The 21889-nt window shown below is 43.6% G+C and overlaps 1 protein-coding gene across 2 annotated transcripts; it reads left to right on the top strand.

Moving 5' to 3' along the window:
• The first annotated feature begins 519 nt into the window (after window positions 1-519).
• RNPEPL1 (arginyl aminopeptidase like 1) lies at window positions 520-20175 on the top strand. Of its 2 annotated transcripts, none has more exons than XR_013183656.1 (11): window positions 520-1440; window positions 7847-7987; window positions 8642-8793; window positions 9230-9346; window positions 10508-10743; window positions 13048-13161; window positions 14200-14312; window positions 15004-15112; window positions 16458-16685; window positions 16956-17210; window positions 17778-17916. XR_013183656.1 is itself a non-coding variant. In XM_054638993.2 (11 exons), the coding sequence occupies exons 1-11, from the start codon at window positions 724-726 to the stop codon at window positions 18048-18050; spliced, it is 2343 nt and encodes a 780-aa protein (XP_054494968.1). In that variant the 5' UTR covers window positions 523-723; the 3' UTR covers window positions 18051-20175. The 2 variants fall into 2 exon arrangements, 1 of the variants encoding a protein (XP_054494968.1); XM_054638993.2 differs by having other exon boundaries at window positions 523-1440; window positions 16956-17098; window positions 17778-20175.
• The last annotated feature ends 1714 nt before the right edge of the window (window positions 20176-21889 follow it).

The raw sequence follows: 21889 nt of genomic DNA, 5'->3' as shown, positions 1-21889 counted from the left end.
GGAAGCCAAACTAGTAAGCGCTAGGATGAGGGTGCAAGAATCAGCTCTGCTGGGAGCGTGGGGTGGAGGCTTTGGGGGCGTTTGTGGTGCAGCTGCGGACGGGGAAAGTGAGGCTTTCAGAGGGACAGAGCTGGCTGTGAGGGCACAGCAGTGATCCGAGCGGGCTGTTGTGGCCAATGGCCGTGCCCAGAGCAGGAGGGCTGGAATCGGTGTGTCCGGGCTAGGCGAGAGGAGGGAAGCTCAGCGTGGGCCGCTTAAAGCTGCCCTGCGAAAGGGCCACGGCTGGACGGGGCCGTTGGCGCGCAGCGCGGGCGGCACGCGCGGATACCCACACCTTGTGAGGGAATGAGGGAATGAAGGAGTGACCGCTGCCCTCCGGGAGCGGTGCCGGTGTCCGGGGCTGTCCCGGGGCCCGCCCCGTGTCCGGCCGTGCCCGGGCCGGGCTGAGGCGCGCGGGGCGGGCCGGGTGCGCGCGCAGCGGGAGGGGCGGGGCCGCCCTCGAGCGCCCCTCGGCGCCCCCGCGGCGCCCCCCGGCGGCCGCGCCCGCCGCTGCTGTCCGGGCCCGGGCCCTGCGCTCCCTCGGCCGGTCCTTTCCGCCTCCCCCTCCCCGCCCCGGCCGCTCCGGCCGCCGGGGCCTCCCTCCTCCCCGCCCGCCCATGGATTTCACATAGCAGCCGCCGCCTCCGCCGCCGCCTCCTCCTCCTCCTCCTCCGCCGCCGCTCCATGGCGGCTCCGGCTCCGCGGCCGCCCGGCCTGTGCTGTTGCCGCAAGGGCTCCGCGGCCGGGCCGGAGGCGCCGCCGGCCCCGCCGCCACCTCCCGAGCCGCCGCCGGACGTGGCGTCGGCGTCCAGCTCGCAGCTCTTCAGCCTGAGGCACCTGCACCTCGGGCTGGAGCTGCGGCCCGAGGCGCGGGCGCTGGCGGGCTGCCTGGTGCTGGAGCTCTGCGCGCTGCGCCCGCAGCCCCGCGCCCTGGTGCTGGACGTGCACCCGGCGCTGCGCGTCCTCTCGGCCGCTTTCCGCCGTGCCGCGGCCGGGGAAGCGCCCTGCGCCTTCGCCTTCTCGCCCGCCGAGGCTGCCGCCGCTCCGGCCCCGCCGCCCCCGCCGCCCTGCCCGCCGCCGCCGCCGCCCTGCGCGCCGCCCTGCGCCGCCAGCCCGCCCGCCACCGCCACCTTCCTCTCGGCGCCCTGCATCGCCGCCGGACCGCTGCCCCCCGCCGCCCCCCCAGGGGACCCGCCCGCCGGCCCCCCGCCCGCCGCCGCCGAGCCGCCGCCGCCGCTGCCCCTCTTCGCCCAACCGCCCTGCTCCGCCTGCCCGCTCGGCTTCAGGGTGGACCCCTTCACCGACTACGGCTCGTCCCTCACCGTCTCCCTGCCCGCCGCCCTCCAGCCGCACCAGCCCTTCCAGATCATCGTCCGCTACACCACGGCCGACGGCCCCGCCGTGAGTACCGGGCGGGGGTTGGTAACGTAGGAAACCGGGTCCCGGGGCGGCTGGCAGAGCCCTCCCGTGCCGCCCGCGCATCTTTGCCCCTGTTCTAAGTGACCGTCGGGGAAGCGCCCCGGCTCCTCAGCAAAGGCGGCGGGATGTGTCTCAGTGCCAGCCTCTCCGGTCCTATCCCTGGCCCCATGGCCTGGCAGCTCCAGCCCGCCGGGCAGCAGCAGCATCTGTCCCCTGCCCGCAGGGGCTCTCGGCACTGCCAGCCTCGCCGTCCCCTGCCGCACTCAGCAGCGGTGCCCGTAGCGAGCCAGCCTCTCTCCCTCCTGTCTTCCCCCATCGCGTGGACCCCTTGGCTATTCATCCCCCCTCGCTATAGTAATTTGAAAGTTATTCGTTCTTTAAGGACATTGCAGTTGTTGGCGAGGAGAGTGAAAATTTGCAAACTCCTGCCTCGCCTCAGTCCTTCAGGATAAATTATGTCATGCACAGTGTAGGAGTTTCCCTGGGGGTTTTGCCAACTGCTAACAAAATCAGGCCTTGCACAGCTAGGCTGGTGTTCCAATGAGCCATGGTCAGGAGCTTTGAGAAGAACAGGGATGATTCCAGAAGTTCCTGCAAGTTATCTGCTGAAAAAAGGGATGAGAAATGGCCCAAAACACCTCTTAGGATGTAGCCATGGAGGTGCTTCCATGTCTGTGGATTAGCTTTCTTAGCAGTGAAATGCTTTGTAAATTCTGTAATTTCTTTTAAACCCCTGGTATTTAGAAGCACTTTATTCCCAGCCTTTTAGGTGCTGCTTATCAGATCTTGTGTTTTTAGGAAGTTTTTTAAGTTTTAAGTGAAAATATTAAGTTCTCACTGGAACATCAGTTCTGTTTACTACTGTACAGTCTGTTCAGGTTGGAAATTAAACTGAGGTGATTTTCATCGTGTGGTTCATGAATCTATTTACAAAAGAGATGTATTTTTATAAGAGTCTTGCAACTTTGTTGCATCTATGTTGCCTAGAGGAATTGTCTCTCAGTCCTCTGATTTGGTGTTGCCGTTGCACTGGTCAAAACCAGTAAATGTGTGGATCTATTTGGCTTTTACAATGTATTTAACAAGAGCAGGAATTGAATAATAAAAGCTTCTTGCAACACAACCCACAGGAAGTAAATAGTAGGCCTTTCCTCTTGATAGGAAAGTTGCAGATTAGAATGTGTTTGCTGGGTGTTTCTCTGTCTAATTTTAATACTACTTGGAAGATCACAAAAGTAATTTCATCCTTGGAATGATCTGGGTAGTCTTAATACATTGGCTCACTCAAAATAGTGAGTTCCACTTGAAGACTTTTATTGACAGAAGTTTCCTGGGGTCATATGGTGACTTTTTAATGTTCTAATCCTTCCCTACAAGTGCAAAAATGAAGGAAGATTCTGTCACTTCTAAAGTCCAGATCCACTTGGATATTATTCCTTTTCACCTTTGGAATTCCTGGCTTTAGTATTTCCTTGTACAATACTCTGCCATGTAGCTCACAGTGTGTTCAGAAGATTCCGTTCATTATTTTTTTCCCAGCTTTATGAAGAAACCTGTTTCTTTTGTCCAGTCTCTGCCTTGTTTATGGTGAGAAGGCTTTAAAGCTAATTTGGCATTGCTGTGTGCTCTGCAATCGTTCTCAGTCTGGCTGAGCCACACCTCCCAAAGTACATGATAACGTGCTTTCCTCCTCTTGAACAAATTGTTTTATTTTAGGCCAGCCTGTGCTTTCCCCTGTGTTTTGCCAGCCCTGTTGCCAAAGGGGCAGCCTGTCCTGCTGAGTCTATGGAGAAGTGATCTCAGTATGACTGGAATACTGATCTGGCTTTGGGAATGTGAAAACCACCGGAAGGTTCAGGGTTGATGTGATGTTCCTTTAGTCTCACCTTGTATTTATGTGTTGTCTCCTTGGCCCCACACACAGTCCTGTGTGGATGCTGTGGGGACATTTCTTCCGTTCCTTCTATTGTTGTCTTGCTCCCCATGGATCAGAGGTGAGCTTCCTATTCTTTATACTGTTCTTTGAAGTCTTTATTGTACCTTTTACAGTGTGTACTGCTTCAGCTGAACTGAAGCTGCAAGGGCTCATGTCAAGATTATTGATGGTCACAGCACTGGGGACATGCACTGCCCTTCCCAAGTGATCCTGGAAAGCAGGAGCAGGCATGCTCACTGACATAAATCCTACCATGTTTGTTCACTCTCTGTTGTAGGTTTTGGCTGGCAAAATATTTGTCCTTGAGTAGCACCTGTTGTAGCCCTTCATGTTCAGCATGCTGAGCTATTTTGTTTGGATCCAAAGCGATTTGGAGCTATTGTAGTGCTCTCTGTCATTGCTGTTTTTTGGCCCAGCCCTGTACTTTAACAGGGATGAGTAACCCATACATGTATAAGGGTCAAATGGTTTATACTCAGGTCTTGTAAATATCCCGGCAGTCCCCTTTCTCTGTTAGTGAGGCACAGATTTACAGTGTCAGACCTCTCTCTTATAAAAGTTCTATTTTCTTTGGCCATTCTAGGAATGTATGCTCCTTAGGTCAGGGTTTATTTTCTGTGGGACCTTTATCATACTTGTGGGACCTATAAAACAGTGAATACATGTTACAGTGCAGTGTGAATGTGTTGGCAGTAAGATCAGCAGCAGAGATAGTAGTGTTTAAAATTGGAAACCTGTTGTCTTGATAGACTTGCTTTGAGCCATCTGGACATGTTATTTGACTGTCCCATTATTTCTCGTGTGGAGGAAGAAGCCAGGATCTTTCGTTGTTTGATGGACATTGAGAGACAGCTGAGAGATTAAATCTGCCTTTCACAGAGCATTCCAGCTCCCTGTGCTGTTAGGAAACCATATGCTCAGTACATCACCAGTTTCCATCAGAGGCAAGGCTGTCACAATCATTGTGTATCTCTCCTGGTGTGGGCTGAAGGCACACAGTGATCAGATATATCAGGGACAATAGTCCTGTTCTTCCTCTCCTTCTTCTCCCTCATCCCTTACTTCTTGGTAATACTCTTGTGTGATATTTTCTTTTTTCCTTCCCTAGAGAGAAAAATCTGCACCTATCTCTTGCCCGCTGTGTCATTTCTCTGATTTGGCAGTGCACATCTTAGCAGCAGTGCTATTTTCTTTCCTTAAATGCAAATCCTCCTCTGGGTTCTGGTACAAAAAATTATAACATTTCCTCATCTTCAGGTTTTAGCAGAAAGGACAGCTCTCTTTGCAGTGCTAGAAACTTCCCTGTAATTCCTTAGATTTGTCTTGATTCCTCAGTCCCATTAGAATGACTTGCTGCCCAGGTGTGCCTTGCTTCTGTCATGTGCTCTGCATCTCAGGTGTTTTGTTTACTTTGTCATCAGATAGAGCCGCTTGTTTGCCTAGAACAGAAGCTGTGGCTTTGCAGCTCTTCCTGCCACCTTCATCAATAATGCATGTAGAAACATGGAGAGGTTTAAAATTAAAAGAGACTTAGCTAATTGCCTTTGTCATTTGCCAGATTTGGGCAAAAGATTATGATCTAAGTCAATAAAAATTATACTCTTGGCAGGTGTCTTATAAAGTATGGACTTCTTTGCAGTATGTGGGCAGGGGAAAGCCTGGGCTGCCAAAAGCCTTTGTTCAGCAGAGGAATCATGCAGCAGGTCTTTTTAATTTAAATGCACCACAGAACAGCTTTAATGTGTGAAACAGCTTTCCTGTATACATGAAAAGCTAGATAAAAATGAAGAGCATGATGATGATGTCATGTGTATTTCCCAAGGGGAAGTGCAGGAGGGATTTGCATGTGGAGTAGATGATACAGCCCCAAATACTGCTCTGTCCCTATGCTCCACCACCTGCCCAGCCATGCACTCCTTTCTGGGATGCTGCTTATACTCATTTTCCCCAGCCCATAGCCCTGCCTCTGTCCAGCAGCATAGCCTGGTCTATTTATATTACAGATCTATTTATATTGTTTCAGGATAACTTTCATCATTGTTCCAAGTGTGTCTGGAAAGAGAGACAGAGGCTTGCCATGTAGCTGCAGACGTTAGAAAACAGGGGAAAAAAATACTTCATCCTCTGCAAATGTTTTCCCTCTTGGCTTGTGGGGCTGGTGTTTCACTTAACTTCAACCAAATGTCAAATAAAGCAGGACTGGTTGAAAAGAAGTTGTCCTTAATTTATGGAGTTTCTTGTAAACAAGAATCAACTCTTGGTTCCCCTTCCCTTCCTGCTTATGTTTGCCTCCTGCACTGCTCAAGGAGAACTTCCCCTTGTCTCTCTGCTGTAAAGACATTGTCTGTCAGCCCATTTTCCTTCCTACTCAAGTGTTGCAACTTAGGTGTGGTGGTGCCTTATCTCTCTGTTTTCTTTGTTAGCCTCAGTTCTGTCTCTCAAAAAGCAAAGGAAACAATGTTTTGAAGATGAGTCTCTTCAGCAGGGCCAGCGATAAGATTGGAAGTCTGACTTTGTGATACAAGCACAAAGCCACTGATCAGATGAGTGTTTTCAAAAGGCATTGGGGCAGAAATTGAAATTTAATTTCTGAGCCTCTTCCCTGGATCATTAGAAAACTACTACCCTGTATTAAATACAGAACCTTCATTTTTTTGTAAATGTGTGTTTCTGGGTGGAAGTTCCTAGTTATTGGTGTGTAATGAGACATATGTCCCCAAATGCCTTCTGGAACAGCTGTCTCTAGTTCCATAATGTGGCATTGCAGACATTATATTCATTGCTGTGAAAAGCAGGTATCCATGAGAAATGTAGTGGAGATCTGCAGCTATGTAGGTGCCCCTGGGCTGTGACCCAGGGTTGTGGGCAGTGCTACACTGAAATGCAGCACACGGGTGTGAACAGACAGGGCTCCTCAGAAAGTCCTTCTTTAGGCTTGTTTCTGGCCCTGCAGGCTTGAAATAGAAGAGGGTAATCTTGGAACAAATTTCAAGAGATTAATTTTACTTTTAGATAAAGGTTTTTAATTTTGTAATGCCCTCCTCCTAAAAAAACCCAAACATTTGCAGCAGAAGTGTGAGACTCCATGGGAATAACTGAAAGCTGCTGACTCTGTTTCCTGTCCTCACCTTTCACTGATCCCTGGGGGGGCTGCTGCAGTGGATGATTTGGGAGAGGAGCACACTGGCATCTGAGGAAAAAGGTCTAAAGGCAAGGGAAGAAGATACCAAAAAGTAACCTTACAGGACAGAAGGAGACACAGAAAACTTTAACTTCCAAAAGTTAACTAGGAGAGAGAGTTGTAACATTTTGTTAAAACGTGAGCAGACTTAGTGCCCAGGCGTCTCTTCTGTGTTTCGTTGCTTTCCCTTGAGGACTAAAACTGAACTAGTATTTGCACTAACTGCTGTTCACTGATCTCAGATTTATTGGTTGCTTTGATCTAAGAATTCAGCAGACTCAGAAGTTTTATTCCTTGTGCTTGACTGCTTCCAAGACTTCCAGTGGTTCAAATTTTACTGCACATTTCACAATATTTGATATTTTCCATCAGAGTTCAGCTCCAGAGTTCTAGGATTACAAGGAAATCCTTATTTAAAATTGTTCCTACATTTCAAAGTTGGAGGCAGGGAGCACGTGAAAGCACAAACATTTGAAACAGAAAGACTAAAAGGCAAATAATTGGACTTTTTCTTATTATTCTTAATGTGTTCTAATTATTTGCTGAGGGTCTGACTTGTGATTTATTTGCTGTGTGGTACTGAAAATTGACGAGCTCAGTGGTGTGCTTTCTTTTGTGACCACCCAGAATCTCCTTATCCATTCTGTTAAAAGGGGCCTCCAGTGTCCTTGACCAGATGTTTCTTACATATACCGACTTTTTTGCATAGTGTCAAAATGTTTGATGCTTCAGCCAGGAGGGCAGTGTCAGGGTCACAGATAATATTGTGTACACTGTTCAGCTTCAGGGATTTTTGGTTTGTGGATTTGGGTTTGTTTTGGGCTGTGGGTTTTTTTTTTCTTTTCAGCTTATGTTACCTGACCCCTTCTATTCCTGTTCATATTGAATTATAAACATGGAGATAGCCAGAGTATTCCCTTTGAGAAGAAGGGAGTGGATATTGTGTGGATATTTGTTAGGGACTTGTTATTAACCAAGCAAATTGATATAACAGAAATAGTGAGTGGCTGGAAGTCACTATGTTACATGTCACCACTCAGTGTTCAGACAGTAACAATTTTTCTGAGTACTCCTGGCAAATAAAGCGGAGTAGAAAGATGAATTGTTAGAGATGGAAATGTGCCCTGTGCCAGGTGTTCATCTGGGGAGCTAAACAGCTGAGGTGGTGCTTCTCCCCCACAATCCTCTTGATTTCACGTTTTGTTTTTGGCAGTTCATCCTTGTCACGTTGTCTGCTTCCCTCATCTCTTCTTCCCATTGTGTTTCAACAGATCTGGTGGCTGGATCCAGAGCTGACATATGGCAATGCCAAGCCCTTTGTCTTCACACAGGGACACTCAGTGTGTAACCGCTCCTTCTTCCCCTGCTTCGACACCCCTGCAGTGAAGTGCACCTACTCAGCTACTGTCAAGGTAAGGGATGCCTGTGGATGGCTCACCGAGCTCTTAGCTGCTGTTAACTTGTGAAAGTGTAGTTACATCATGTATTTTTAGCAGTTTACATCTGCTAAAAATATTGTGATTCAGTGTTATAAAGAATACTAAATTTTTTAGGTCTAATTCTGGTTCTTGGGCCAGAATCAGGGTAGTGCTCTGAAAGTAACTCTGTTGCCTACCATGCTTGGGTCTTGCCTTCCTTGTACTCAATGCTGAAAGAGTAATTGTGAAATAAAATTATGAGAGAGAATTTGGCTGGCCCCTTCCAATAGTGGTTATTGATGATGATAATACTCAACTGTATTATACCAATTTTTGAAAGAAAAAACCTGAAGTCTTTTGAAATCAGCATCAAATAATGTTGCATTTTGTATAGATGAAATAATTTAATATGTGGGTGCTTTTGGGGCAGCTGGCATATAGGAGGAGTAATATCTTTGGTTGGTATGTTTTCATGGATTGGGCAGATTGTGGTATAAAACCTCACAGAAATATTTCATTTTGTGTTATGTAAATGATGATTTTTAATGTACATCATCAGGCATAGATGAAAATGAACCAGAGATCTGTGGTTCAGTCATTCAGCTGTGATTATCTGGTGAGTTGATGTGTATGATGATGGTCTTCCAGGCTCCAGCAGGCATACAGGTGTTGATGAGTGCCACCCAAAGTTCCTACCTAGAAGAGGAAGGTGTATATCAATTTTACATGGAATATCCAGTTCCTGCTTACCTAGTGGCCCTGGTGGCTGGAGACCTCACACATGCAGACATAGGTCCAAGGTAAGATTTGCAGTGAGTTCATTCTGCATTTTATGTCTCTGTACAGTGCTTCATACTGTAAAGTAGCAAGGATTTGAGTCATTGAAAAGGGAACAGTTGGGTTCATGAGCTGTGAGCACAGAGAGAGTTTGAAGTGTAGTTGGGTATAAAGAAATTCATGGCACCGCACTGGCAAAGATATGTTCCTCTTCCATAAATGTTGCCTACTGTTCCCTGAAGTCATTACAGCTGCTTTCTCATTGCCTTGTTGAAGGCATTTTTGGTTACCTCTTGCCATGTTCCATGGAGCTTTAGTCTAGGAGGGCCCAGGTCTGATGGGAGGTCTCCTTGCTCTATTACCATACATGGAAGTGTGGTAAGCAGTCAGGCTATTTTTTTTTCTAAGAGATAATTCAGTTTGCTGAAGTATCACCTGATGTTTTCTGTTTTCTGACAGGAGCAGAGTGTGGGCAGAGCCTTGCCTGCTGCCAACAGCCATCAGCAAACTTTCTGGCATTGTGGAACGCTGGTTGACTGCTGCAGAGAGTCTGTATGGCCCCTATATATGGGGAAGGTGAGTTTAATCAGTCTCCTGGGAATGTGCAAGGGGAAAAAAATAAAACAATATTGAGAAATGATCATGCTTTCTCCCTATAGCAGGGCAAACTAGCATTTCAGCTGGCAGCATTGTAGTAGTTGAAAACAGACTCTGGAGTTTTGTCTCCACAAGTGGCAGGAAGGACCATGGAGTCATTGGAGATGTTTTAGCTGGTTTGCAGTGGAAAGATCCACTGTTTTGAACTAGAGGTTGGTTTCTAAACAGTGGATCTTTCCTGAAGAATGAGAGTTTTCATACTACAGTGTTTTGTGATTTAAGTCCAGCACTCGGCCAGACATCATTTAAAATGTATGGTTGTTTTATTTATCTCATTTATTTCTGCATTGTTTGTGACATGCCTGAGAATACTGAAAATCTCAGTACAGACTCATTGAGAGTCCAAGTCCCCCAAACCAACCTTAATAGCTCTTGAAAAGCTTGACTATATATTTAAAAAGAGTGGTTTTGAGAGAATACTTGCCTCTTTGGATGGGAGAAAATATTTCCTATATTTCTTTGCTAAAGGTAAGGAGGAAGATCGCCTTGTTGTTGATTTAACAAGTATTGCTTGAAATAATCTGAGAACATGGCCCAGTGTACCAGTGCTGATCACTGGTAAAGAAATTGAGAAAACAAAATAAATATTACTGTTGTGTTCCAAAGCAGACAGATTAAAGTTATTTTGATGACACTGCATGTGTAGGAAATCAATTCCTTCATTGACAGCTTCCTAGCCTCTCTCTTTCCTGGGAGCCTCTGGGGACTCAATACTGTGTTACACTACTGTTTATAGTGTAAACAGTTTTTGTGGCTCCCAGATATACAACTTGTGATGAGTTTGTGTGTGTGAAGGGAGCACAATGCTTCTTTTGATGACAACAAAAGACTGTCAAGTCTTTACATCCAAACATAAGCAGGTCCTTGGCCAACAAAATAAATTGTGATCGTCTGATCAGAATTAGGCACCACTGGTATAGAAAGTTTGTTCGTTCCTGAAGTCACAAGAGGGTCTCAGAAGAGCCTTCCCTAAAGAAAGAAAAATGTTATTGTGTCTTCTGAAAACAGAAAATGTTACTGTGTGTCTTCTAGCTGCAATTTACTCATGTCCTTTCTTCTTTCTTCTCTCCCTAATTTTAGATATGACATTGTTTTTCTTCCTCCTTCCTTCCCTATTGTTGCCATGGAAAACCCATGCCTGACCTTCATCATCTCTTCCATTCTGGAGAGCGATGAGTTTTTGATCATTGACGTCATTCATGAAGTTGCCCACAGCTGGTTTGGGAACGCGGTCACCAACGCCACGTGGGAGGAGATGTGGCTGAGCGAGGGCCTGGCCACCTACGCGCAGCGCCGCATCACCACCGAGACCTACGGTACAGCTCCAGAAACTCCTCCTGTGCTCCTTCTTACCAGAACTCTGAGCTGCTGCTCCGAGTATTTGCCTTGGAAGCTCAGAAGTCTGTAGGGAGCTGGTTTTCAGTTAGGCTTTGTTTTATTTCTGGAACACACACCCACACACAGCCCCAAAGTTTGTGTTGAACGTGTTGCATACTTAGAGTTTGACGTTGTCTTGGCTTTAGTGGGCTCAATACCAGATATGGTACCAGGGGCTTTGAGTGAGGTGTGTTAGCACAATGCTGTGAGGACTTGGAACTACTGTTGGGTACCAGGCAGGTGCTGGTATGTCAGAGCAAGATCACCAGAGGATGCTTCAGAGAAAGACGTAAGAAATCTTATAAAAGTTACATTGTGAGACAAGTGTCCTCTGAACAAGTGTCCTTTTAATTTTGATCAGTTAGTAGCTACCTACTGTTAAAAAGAATGATGGCAGTAGCATTAAAAAAAAGTGCAGATTTATGTAGCTGTTTATGTGCTGGAGACTTCCTGCAGGATTGTAAACCCTGCCTTTGCTTGTGTCAGTGAATTTTACAGGTCAGTTTTATGATGCTGTCTTTAGAATATATAAGTAGTAAATTAGTCCTCTTTCTTTTAAGTTTAATTGGCTTGTTATTGAAGTGAATAATGGGAATGTATGCTTTTCTAGTTTGTCCTGTTATATTCTTAAAAGCCAGTTCCATGCATTTTCTCAAGCATCCAATGTAAACAATCTTAGAAAAGTCCCTAGAAATCTTGACAGCAAAAATGTTTAGAAGAAAGCATTTGTTTTTATTCATGTATATTGTTTTTGGACATGAACTGATGACAAGTTTAGGCAAAGAAGTGCTCTGAGCATCTATGGAGATGTTACAATGCATATTACATATCTTTGAAAGCTGTTTTATGTTGAGTAATTCTCAGTGAGTAGTACTGTCCTAAGTCACATTATGCATGGCAGTAATGTGAGTAGGTCAGCAGATATCAACCTGTTCATCATCTTAGTCTGTTCCATCCAACATAGAACAAAATCTTTGCTGATTTTGGTCTATTCTCTAGAACTGGTTGTTTCAAGAAGCATCTGCTGGGAAACTAAAAAACGTCTTTCCCTGTGCAATTCTTTAGTAAGCTCTTTCTCCATTCTATTTTGTTTCCAAGACAGACCTTTGATCTAAATCTTACCGTCTCTGACATAATTTCTGGAGTCTTTTCTGTTGATAGTAAATAGGTATCTTTGCAATGATATTGTGTAGGGAAATTTGAGTCCACTGACTACCACTCCTCTTGGATCTTGCTTAATTCTCCTCTCTGTAGCTTGAAGTAATTGTCCTTAACACTAGTTACCCTAGTTCTTGCTTTCCCCTGGGAATCAGGTCCACTTCCTTCTCTGCTCATACAGGTTCTTTTGTTTTCCAGATATGTCCTGGTTCTCAATTCACATTTGGCTATGTAGGATTCGGGTGTTACATTGAGAGTCTGAGGTTGTATTATGTAACAAACCCTAGCTTCAGGTTAAAAACTCAGCAAAGAATGCTAAAATTTTAATAGTTATGGATGTATCTTAAGTATCTTCTGAATCTGAAAATCCATTTTCTGCAGCTTCTAATGTCTGCAAGGGCATAGGAAAGATCTCTTGACTTGGCAGTGTAATACAGCTAGTTTGGTTAGAAAGCATGGAATGGTCTATATTGCAATTAGGGAGAAGGAGGAGCTTACCCAGTCACAGCTGTAAAAAGTCCTAATGAGAGGAAAGTGAAATGCTTAGGGCAAAAACCAGGTAGGATGATAGATAAAGCTTTAAAATATACACAGGATACAATTACCAAATACAATTCGTTTCTCTTTCCACTCAAGAGGTGACATTTGCTTAGTAATTCTTGGCACTGAGTATGGAATTGTGTTTACTATTCTACCAGTGACAGTATGCTTTTGCAGCACTTGATTGCTCCCTGAAAGTTACCTGTACAATACTTATTTCAGTGCTGCCCTCCTTATCTTGAAAAAACTGATGAGATGATGTGAAGGATGTAAACTTTAGCATCATTTTCATGCTGTTTTGGTTTCCAGTGCAGCCTGATGCATGATCAGAGTGAGGAAATACACTGGGTTGGGCTCTGACTTCCATTACTAATTACAAGGATGTTCTGCACTCAAGTTCCTCTGCCATTACATTACTGTGATTCTGTCTCACTGTTCTGTCTTTTGCACTTGCAGCAGCTTTTAGTTTGTCCCTGTGCCAGTCCTGCACAGATCAGCTTTTGCTGATCATTTTCCCACAACTAACAAGCTGCTTTCTGGGGTAGGAGCTGCCTTCACATGTTTGGAGACTGCATTCCGCCTCGATGCTCTCCACAGACAGATGAAGCTCCTTGGAGAAGACAACCCGGTCAGCAAGCTTCAGGTTAAACTGGAGCCAGGTATTGCTTTTGGCTGAGGCTGCTCTACACAAAATTATACACCTCTCTATATCCATTATGGAATAGTGACAAAAAAAAGGACTAATATTTGCATATCTTTTTTTGAAAAAAAAGATTGGTTTCTAAACCAGTCTAAAAACAAGTAAGGAAGTTTTGCTTTCAAGCTTTTTTCAAGGTTGGATAATTCATCTTTATAGATACTGTTCTGTGTAAGAACAGACTTACTGAGTAGAAAGCATGTGAAAAACTGCCTTGAAAGCTGTGTGGGTTTGCAATTCTGGATATGTAAAATAAAGTATTTTAAATGGAAATATTTGGAAACATAATATAAAATCCTTTGCTATTCAATGTTCCTCTCTTTATGTGTTCATGGTAAGAGCTATGTATGTATTTAGCAAGCAGATAAACAGGTACTTGCTCTGAGTTGAGCTGTGCAGAGGCTGTTTGGTTATTCCCTGAGCAGATGCAATACCTGATGTAAATTTACCAGATGTAAATACCTGTCTCCTTCACTGGTAGTTCTCTAGTTCTGTAGTCACAGTTGGGTGGGTGAAGCTGTCTTCTATCTAGATGATTTTTAAAACAACCTAAAATGCAAGTGGAGATGATATTGACGTCAAATGGAAAAGCATGTGTGAAAGCCTCAAAAAAGGAGCAAGTGGTGATTACCTTTTATTGATATCTTTGAAAATTTGTGGTATGGTGATTCCCAGAACCTGGCGCTGAAAAAAGAAAAAAAAGGATTTGTTTTCAAGTTCCAGATCTGTTTTCAGTGACCTCTAGTTTGAAGTGACTTATTCCATTGGGAGTTACTACTTACCTTACAATGACTGATTTAAAAAAAAAAGTTATTTTTTCAGGCTGTGTCTTTGGACTGCATCTATTTATTTACTACAGTAACTTAAATGTACTGACAACAAGCTTAGTTTTTTTAAAGTCACTATGTCTCAGCTTGGTGATCTCTAAGGAGTCTGTATAACTCAGAAGGGCTGGAAATCACTCTCCTCATTAGTTTCTTACCATGTTGTCTTCTTTCAGGTGTAAATCCCAGTAATTTAATGAACCTCTTCACCTATGAGAAAGGCTACTGCTTTGTTTACTACCTGTCCCAGCTCTGTGGTGACCCCAGACACTTTGACTCCTTCCTAAGAGTGAGTGTAAATATGTGTTTTCTTGAGATTTAGAGTTGATTTTTTGTTGTTGGGGTTTTTTTCCTCAGATTCTTTCACTGTGGCTAATTGTTAAGGGTAAAGTTGAATACAAGTGTGTCAGAGATGGAGGAAAGTTGTGGGCCTGTCAGCTTACATGAATCTTTGTACAAGATTTCTGAGATTCTGAGATCACGAGGTCCTAGATACAGAGCAGTAGTATATATTTGTTATCACTTGTTCTGTCCTCCAAGTAATTAGAAAGCTGTTCCAGCACAGATTGTTGTGACTGGAAAGATGTGACTTGATTCACTACTAAAAAGTGTTAACTTGGATTTTTTTTACCCAAAGTGACAAAGGGCATGGGTTACTCTATTGGGGCAGGCTGGTGCCTGGAAGCACACTTGCAAAACCTATAAAAAAGTGTCAGCTACTGCTTTGTTTTGGAAAAGGAAAATGAAATTACACTCAGCTGTCAATGTATTTGCAGCTACTCTCTTTTTCCTTGTTTCTTTATTTAACTGGGTGAGGAGGGAGAATATTTTTCTTCAAATAATTTTTTAAACCTTCAAATAATTGTTCCTACTCTTATGCTTGTATTTTTTTTGTTGTTATTGTTGTGGCATGCAGTGATTCTACATCAAAAGGAAGCTGTCTTACTCCTAATCATAATTTGAATGTTTTACTATTTTAGGCCTACATTGAGAAGTATAAATTTACCAGTGTTGTGGCTCAAGATCTTCTGGATTCCTTCCTGAATTTTTTTCCAGAGCTGAAAGAGCAATGTGTTGAGAGCAAAGCAGGTAGGAGATTTACTAAGTTAACTGTAAACACTGTAGAAAACCTGGATGATGAATTTTGTGCTTGGCTTGGAGGATGCACAGGGAAATGCTAAGGCAAACAAAATAATTCAGCAACAACCAGATGTTCTTGACAGAATTTGTGGCTACTGCCTCTACACTGGGGAATGAGAACCTCTGAAATTGCTGACAATTTTGGCATTAATTAGCTGAGTGTCCCTTGGTTAACTTTCTCATTAACTCACCTACACTCTGCAGACAGAATGATCAGTGCTTGTAAGATTTACACATGCTTAAATGCAGGGAAAAGGTGAATACGCTTTGAAATTTCATCTATTTTAATAACAAAAAACATGCTTTGAGAACTGTAACTTCCCCAAGATCCTGCCCATGCATATAAAATATCTTCCAGAATGTTTCACTTTCCCTTGTATCCCCCATTTATAGCTGTTGGTGGATTTGTGGAAGGTCTGTGGCCTAACCAGGTGCTTATTATCTCACTTTCTTAAAGAAATGAGACTCATGTTATCCTGCCATGTGTCCATCCCTGTGAATAGCTATTGAGCCCATTCGACAGTTTAAAGCAGACAGCAGAGTACAGCTCTTAAGGATACTGGGTGCCTGCAGGCTTTGTGGAGAGGAAACTGCCTGTGGAGATGAGAGAGTTTTCTGTGGCAAAAACTGCGGCATGAGCTCAGCAGTTCTGTGTTTTATTTGGCCCACTGGTAGGCTAATGAGTTAACCACAGAAGTTGCTAATTTTTGCCTGGCTAATATTCAGGGGATGCAGAAGGTAGGAGTTTTAGCATAGATGGTGTGGAACAGGAAGTATTGCCATGGGTTAGAAAAGTACAGAGTTTGTAAAAGGTCAAGAGGAGCAGCTCTGCTGGAAAGCAGGCTCTGCTGCTTGTGAAGAAACTTTTTTTAAAATTGGTTGCATAAATAAATATAAATTGCTTGGGTTTGTTGGTGGGTAGGAGGAGTTTAGTCATCCCTCTCACCTCCTTTTTTTCTATAAAATGGGTTTTCTCCATATTTGTCAGTCTTCCTCAAAATTCTGAGAGAGAATGCAGGCACACAAATATTAGAGCATAATTTGAACATAGGTACTTGTCAGCCTGGCTGCCTTAAGAGTATGTGTGTTTCTTGTACTTACTGTACTGTTGAGCACTCTTCCAGGCGTTCTCTAGGCTATCCCAATGAGGCTGCTAAGACTGTTGTGTCACTATAACTGTTGGTTGCTGTTGTTACAACCTCCCTTAACTATGCTAGAAGCAATCCTGAACTTTGAGGCAGCCAAGCCACCTGCAGAGATCTCTGCTCCACGTTTTTGGTGCTCCTCATTCCAGGACTGGAATTTGAACGTTGGCTCAATGCTACAGGACCTCCGTTAGCTGAGCCAGACTTATCTCAGGGATCCAGTCTGACCAGACCAGTGGAGACACTCTTCAAACTCTGGACCACAGAGCCTCTGGACTCTGTTGCTGCTGCCAGCAGTGTTGACCTCACTAAATGGAGAACGTTCCAAACTGTGCTTTTCCTGGACAGATTGCTGGATGGATCACCACTGCCACATGGTGAGTGCTCTTTCCAGGATAGTAGAAAATTATCCCTGGAATAATTGATTGAATTCTAAAGATCCCTGCCTCTGGTTGACATTATAATTCACATAAAGTCAGGTTGATGTCCCAGGCCATGTCACAGAGGGATTGGAATAGGAGATCTTCGAGTCTTTCTCAGCCCAACAGATTCTATGATTCTGTGATTTGAGAGTTGTTATTATCTGATGACCCTCAAAATTGACAAAATAGGTCATAGTTCTTTCTCTGTGTATGTGCTCTCTTCAGAGGTGATAAAAAAGCTCTCGGAATGTTACTCCTCTCAGCTGGACTCCATGAATGCAGAAATCCGTATCCGCTGGTTGCAGATTGTAGTCCGAAATGACTATTACCCAGACCTTTACAAAGTCCGTCGCTTCTTGGAAAACCAGGTACTAACTGCTGGATTAAACTCACTGCACCTCTCAGTGCATGAGACATGTGCATGAGACATGCGACGTGAAAGACCTTGGAACTTCTGCTTCCTGGCCAAGTGTAGCCCAGGTGTGTTGCGAAGGGGCTGAGCATGGCTCACCTGCTAGCGGTGGGAGGAATGGGCAGATGTAATTTCAAATGCCTCCAGATAATCTCTGCTTTTCTAGCCTGACTCAATACCCTTGTCCCAGTTCTGCCCCATGCATTTTATGTATTGCTTTGCAGCAGCCCTGGCTTTTCCAGACCACAAGTTTTTGCACTACTAAATCATGTGATTATTTGAATATTTACACTTCAAGCAAGGCTAGGGCTCATCGAGTTCTTTTCAGTAGTTGTTATTGTGCTGGAGTAAAAGTTTAATGCATGTGTTCAGTGTGGCCTCTTTTATTCGGCCTTTAAAAATAGTTCTGTAAAAATACTGTGGAAGTAGCTCAGTCTCAGAGAGCAGATTTTTTTTTTATTACCATTCATAAAAATCCTTGCATCGGACTTAGAATAGACTCATCTGTCTTTTGGAGAAATGTGTTGCTTGTCTCCAGTCTGAAGTTACTCAGGGCTGTTGGAGTGTAGCTGTAGAAGAGCTGAACTTCTTGACTTTCATTGAAATGTTTTTATCTTGTTTTCCTTTTTTTGTAGATGTCTCGGATGTACACAATTCCACTTTACGAGGACCTTTGCACTGGCACTCTCAAGTCTTTTGCCTTAGAAATTTTTTACCAGACCCAAAACCAGCTGCACCCCAATTTGCGGAAAACGATCCAGCAGATCTTATCCCAGGGCTTGAATCCACTTCCTGCCATAGACACTACAGCAGTCACTACAGACACACCAGCAATGGTGCTTGAGGACAAAGTCTCAGAGGCCACAAATGGTGCCATTTCACTCAGGGATGTCAACGTGTCTGCTTAGATCACCAGTTCATGCCAGCCACGAAGCTTGAAAATGGGGACAGGAACAGAGGAAAGATACCAAGCATTGCCTCCTTTCCCTCAGCCTTGCAGCTGCAGTGTGTTGTAACTGGATTTCTCTCCCAAAACACAAAGCAAATGTGCCTTCAAGTATCCAGTGTGTAATACTGCCAGGTTTCAGAGATCTCCACCAGCTGTGTGACAAATATTTTGATTCAGTTTTTACTAGGCAGGGACTCCTGGGCTGTTGCTTCTCCATGGAAAGTGGATAGTTCCCTTTCCCGAGGCTCTTCTGGATGGTTTCTTCAGATTTGTTGTTTGGTGGGAGGGTATTCTTTTTCTTCTTATTTTTCCTTTTTTTTGTCTGAGGCCACTGAGGCTGTGGAGTATGTCCTACTTGCTGTATGTATGTTGCTGGGGAGTGTGTATGTGTCAAGCTGTCATTGTCCTAATATTTGGGCTAAAGTTCTGCAAAGGAGAGACTCAGGAATTGTTAGTGGCAGCAAACATGTTTTCATGTTATGCTCCTTCCTGTGACAGAGGTATTGTGATTTGGGAGGAAGGGGACTAATGCTTAAATGAGAAACTAATTTTAAATAGCTCCTGTTCCTCCCTGCCCATAGGTGGCTAAATAATAATAGTAATAATAATAATGGTGATGCTCTTTATATATATTAAGAAATATATAAAAAAGAACAGGGAAACATTATGATGGATTTGAAATCCTTCTGCTAACCCTACCCTCAGTTTTCCCTTTGCACTCAATGGGACAAGCAATAAAGAAATGTGTAGGCTTGAGTTTTCAAAATCAAAATTAGGTTCCCAAATGCCATCAATTCTGGTACTAGCTGGATGCCTAAATCTTTTTAACTTTTTTGACAAGTCTAGCTGCAACCTTTGCTAGTGTGTCAGGATGCGTGGCACATGCATCAGATGCACTCTGTGTCTTTTATTCTCTCCTTTTGGAGGAGTTACCAAGACTTGTAATTTTTTTAAGATCCCCAGCATATCTTGGCCTGTAGGTCAGCCATGAAAATATCCATGCTAAGATTTTACCGCCTTGAATAATGTTGCCTGAATAACAGTGGCCCTGTCATACGATAATCTGAGGGAAGCACCATCTTTCTTGATGTGAAACTTTTAAGTCCCACTTTACCCAAGTCTGTTTTCTGACTTATGGTGGGAGTAAGGTGCCATTTCATTTCCTGACATGCTGTTTCACTGGCCAGCCATGTAAGATGCGAAGACACTGTCTTCCCTCTGTGCTGTTTGGTCTCAGGAAGCCAAGGGTAAAGTGTCCTGGGGTATTGCAGAGTACAGGTGATGGTTCTTAGACTCTGTGCCACAAACTTTTAAACATGTGGGTACCTCAAAGGCATCTCTGAGCTGATGCATCACCAGGATAGTATGAACAAAAAGCAAAACATTTGGAAAAGACTCGGTTAACAGAGATGTGAGAGAGAAATTGTTTTATGCTTCAGGGCAAATTTTAGCCCTGCTATGGGGATCTGCCTAGACAGGAAGAGGAGGAAATTTGGGAGGGCTTTGTTTTCTTCACCAAAAGTATCTGTTTACACCCATGTGTGGATGGGGACTTAGGTGCTGTTACTGGATCTTCATTTTCTGGCTTTAAATTAATTTGGACTTCACCATAGCCTTAGCCTGGGCTGAACTGGGATAAAGCAATAATAAACTCAGGCCTCTGTAGTGCTTCATTAGTTTTAAAAATGGGCCATCAGCATTTTTGGGCTTCAGAACTCCAAGCTCTGATCTTTGCTCCTTGAATGGGATTATCTTTTAAATTCTGCTTTGTTTTCCCAGAAAGGATGGAGAATGATGTTTTCTACACAAATCTCTTTCCTTTTCATTTGATGTTCTATTGAAAGAGATTTGTACAAGCTGACTTTACACTTCCAGAGCTGCCGCTGTTGGTGCTGCGTCTCCTGGACCCCAGTGCCAGCAGTGGCAGCCTGGTTGAGACCAGGAACCACTAGCATTTTTGGAATCACGGGCCTCTGTTCTAACATATTTTATTTAGTGGGAGAATGTTTGTGACCCTGGTGGGAATTTTTCATTTACATGGATGCCTTATGATGATTGTCAAATTAAACTAAGCTTTGTGACAAGTTCAGCCTTTTGGGCAGTTTTTTGGCGTCCCTGCTGTAGCTGTGGGGAAGAGCTAACTTGGTACATTGTCTTTGTTTTGTTCTTTTCTGGGATGCAGCATAGAGAGGGAGTTTGGAAGCTCTTTCAAAGCCACATAGGAAGATGCTGGAGAGGTGGCAAAAGCAAACAATCAAAAATAAATATTATCTATTGTTACTAGGACTGACTGAAATACATCAGATCAGCTCTGTGTTTGCATAGTTTGCATAGACATCCACCAAAGCAAGGAAATGCTGGCTGAACTGAACAGACTGTTTCCTGGTTAAAGAACACAAGATGTATGATAGTGTTTCTGCTCTCATCTCTGCGAGATCCCATCAAATGGCTTTTGACCTAGGACTTGTTTTCTGAGACACTGAAGCAGCGTAAGATTTTTGGAACGTATTCCATGCATCCACCTCCAGGTACTTCTGTTTCTCCTGTGAGTGAGGAGTGCATTTTTTATTTTGTAGAGACAAAAAACTGGCAGCAAGTTTGTGGAGATAAGACTTCCTTTAGTTGACAGAAAATAAATTGGTGCTTCAGGGTACTTGCTGTCTTGATTTGTAGTAGACTTCACATTGACAGGCAAATTAGACTGTGATTAAACAGAAACTATTTGCCTTATCTTTGGTACATTCATTTCTGATCCATTTAAGTCAGATTAGATATCAAATCAGTTTTATTTAAACAGATGCCAAGAGATCGGGTTATCTTTTTTTATTTTGAAAATGAAACTATTACTTTATTTCATTGCAGCTTTGAGCAGGGCAACAGAGGATGTAGAAATATCACTTGTGGGAAAGCTCTGAAGAACCATCTGTTTAATAGAATGGAATATTTCTGACAATTTTTTAGCATTTCATAGCCACGTTGGTTGATACATTCAATATATTCTTGCTAGCTACAATATACTGTGTTAAGCTTGTATCAGTAATTTTGGCGTCATGTTACATTGCAACATTTTAACCACAAACTATCAACCAAGAACAATTCTGTCAAGAATCCCAAACATTCTTCTTCGACCAAAACTCTTTTATATTCTTACACTACAGTGACCTTGGTCATTACCTTTTTTGGATAACACAGGACCTTCTGTACATCTAAGCTCATGTGCTGCACAATTCTCTTAGGTCAAGTACACTTCTTCAGTCTGTTCTCCCTGTTTGTCCAAAGATTGAACAACACAGTACGGTCAACACACTAAAATCACGTCACACTTTTCACACTTTTTACTATAGATTGATAAAAGCTGAAAGCGATTTTGACCACAATATCACTTGGTGTACAAGAGAAACCGTACTATAAATCACTGTGTGAGATTTATCAAGCCACTGTTCTCTGAGACACAGAATTATTGTCAGTTGTGAGGACACAGTTTGACACGGATTTTGTTGAAGCCCCAAGAAAATTGGTTTAGCTGTTGATTACATGCATTCCTGAAATGCATACCTAATGTCTAGTTTGGCATTGTCTACTTTTATCTTCCAGCTCTGGAAACTACTGCTTGCTTTGTGAAAGTTAAACTGCTTACTCACATATAAACTACTTACCTCTTTCTCATGTAAGTACTTTTTAATTCTTAAAGAAAACAGATTGATTGGTCTGTTACTGCAAGCTGTCTTCCACAACTTCATGTATTGACTTTGCTTGGGTGGAGCATGATGTTTCAACATCCTTTTAAAGTGGAAATTG

The sequence above is a fragment of the Agelaius phoeniceus genome, chromosome 10 (assembly GCF_051311805.1).
Source record: "Agelaius phoeniceus isolate bAgePho1 chromosome 10, bAgePho1.hap1, whole genome shotgun sequence".
Lineage (NCBI taxonomy): Eukaryota > Metazoa > Chordata > Aves > Passeriformes > Icteridae > Agelaius > Agelaius phoeniceus.
Note: the sequence above shows the minus strand (reverse complement) of the source record. Positions and strands in the feature narration are given on the sequence as shown.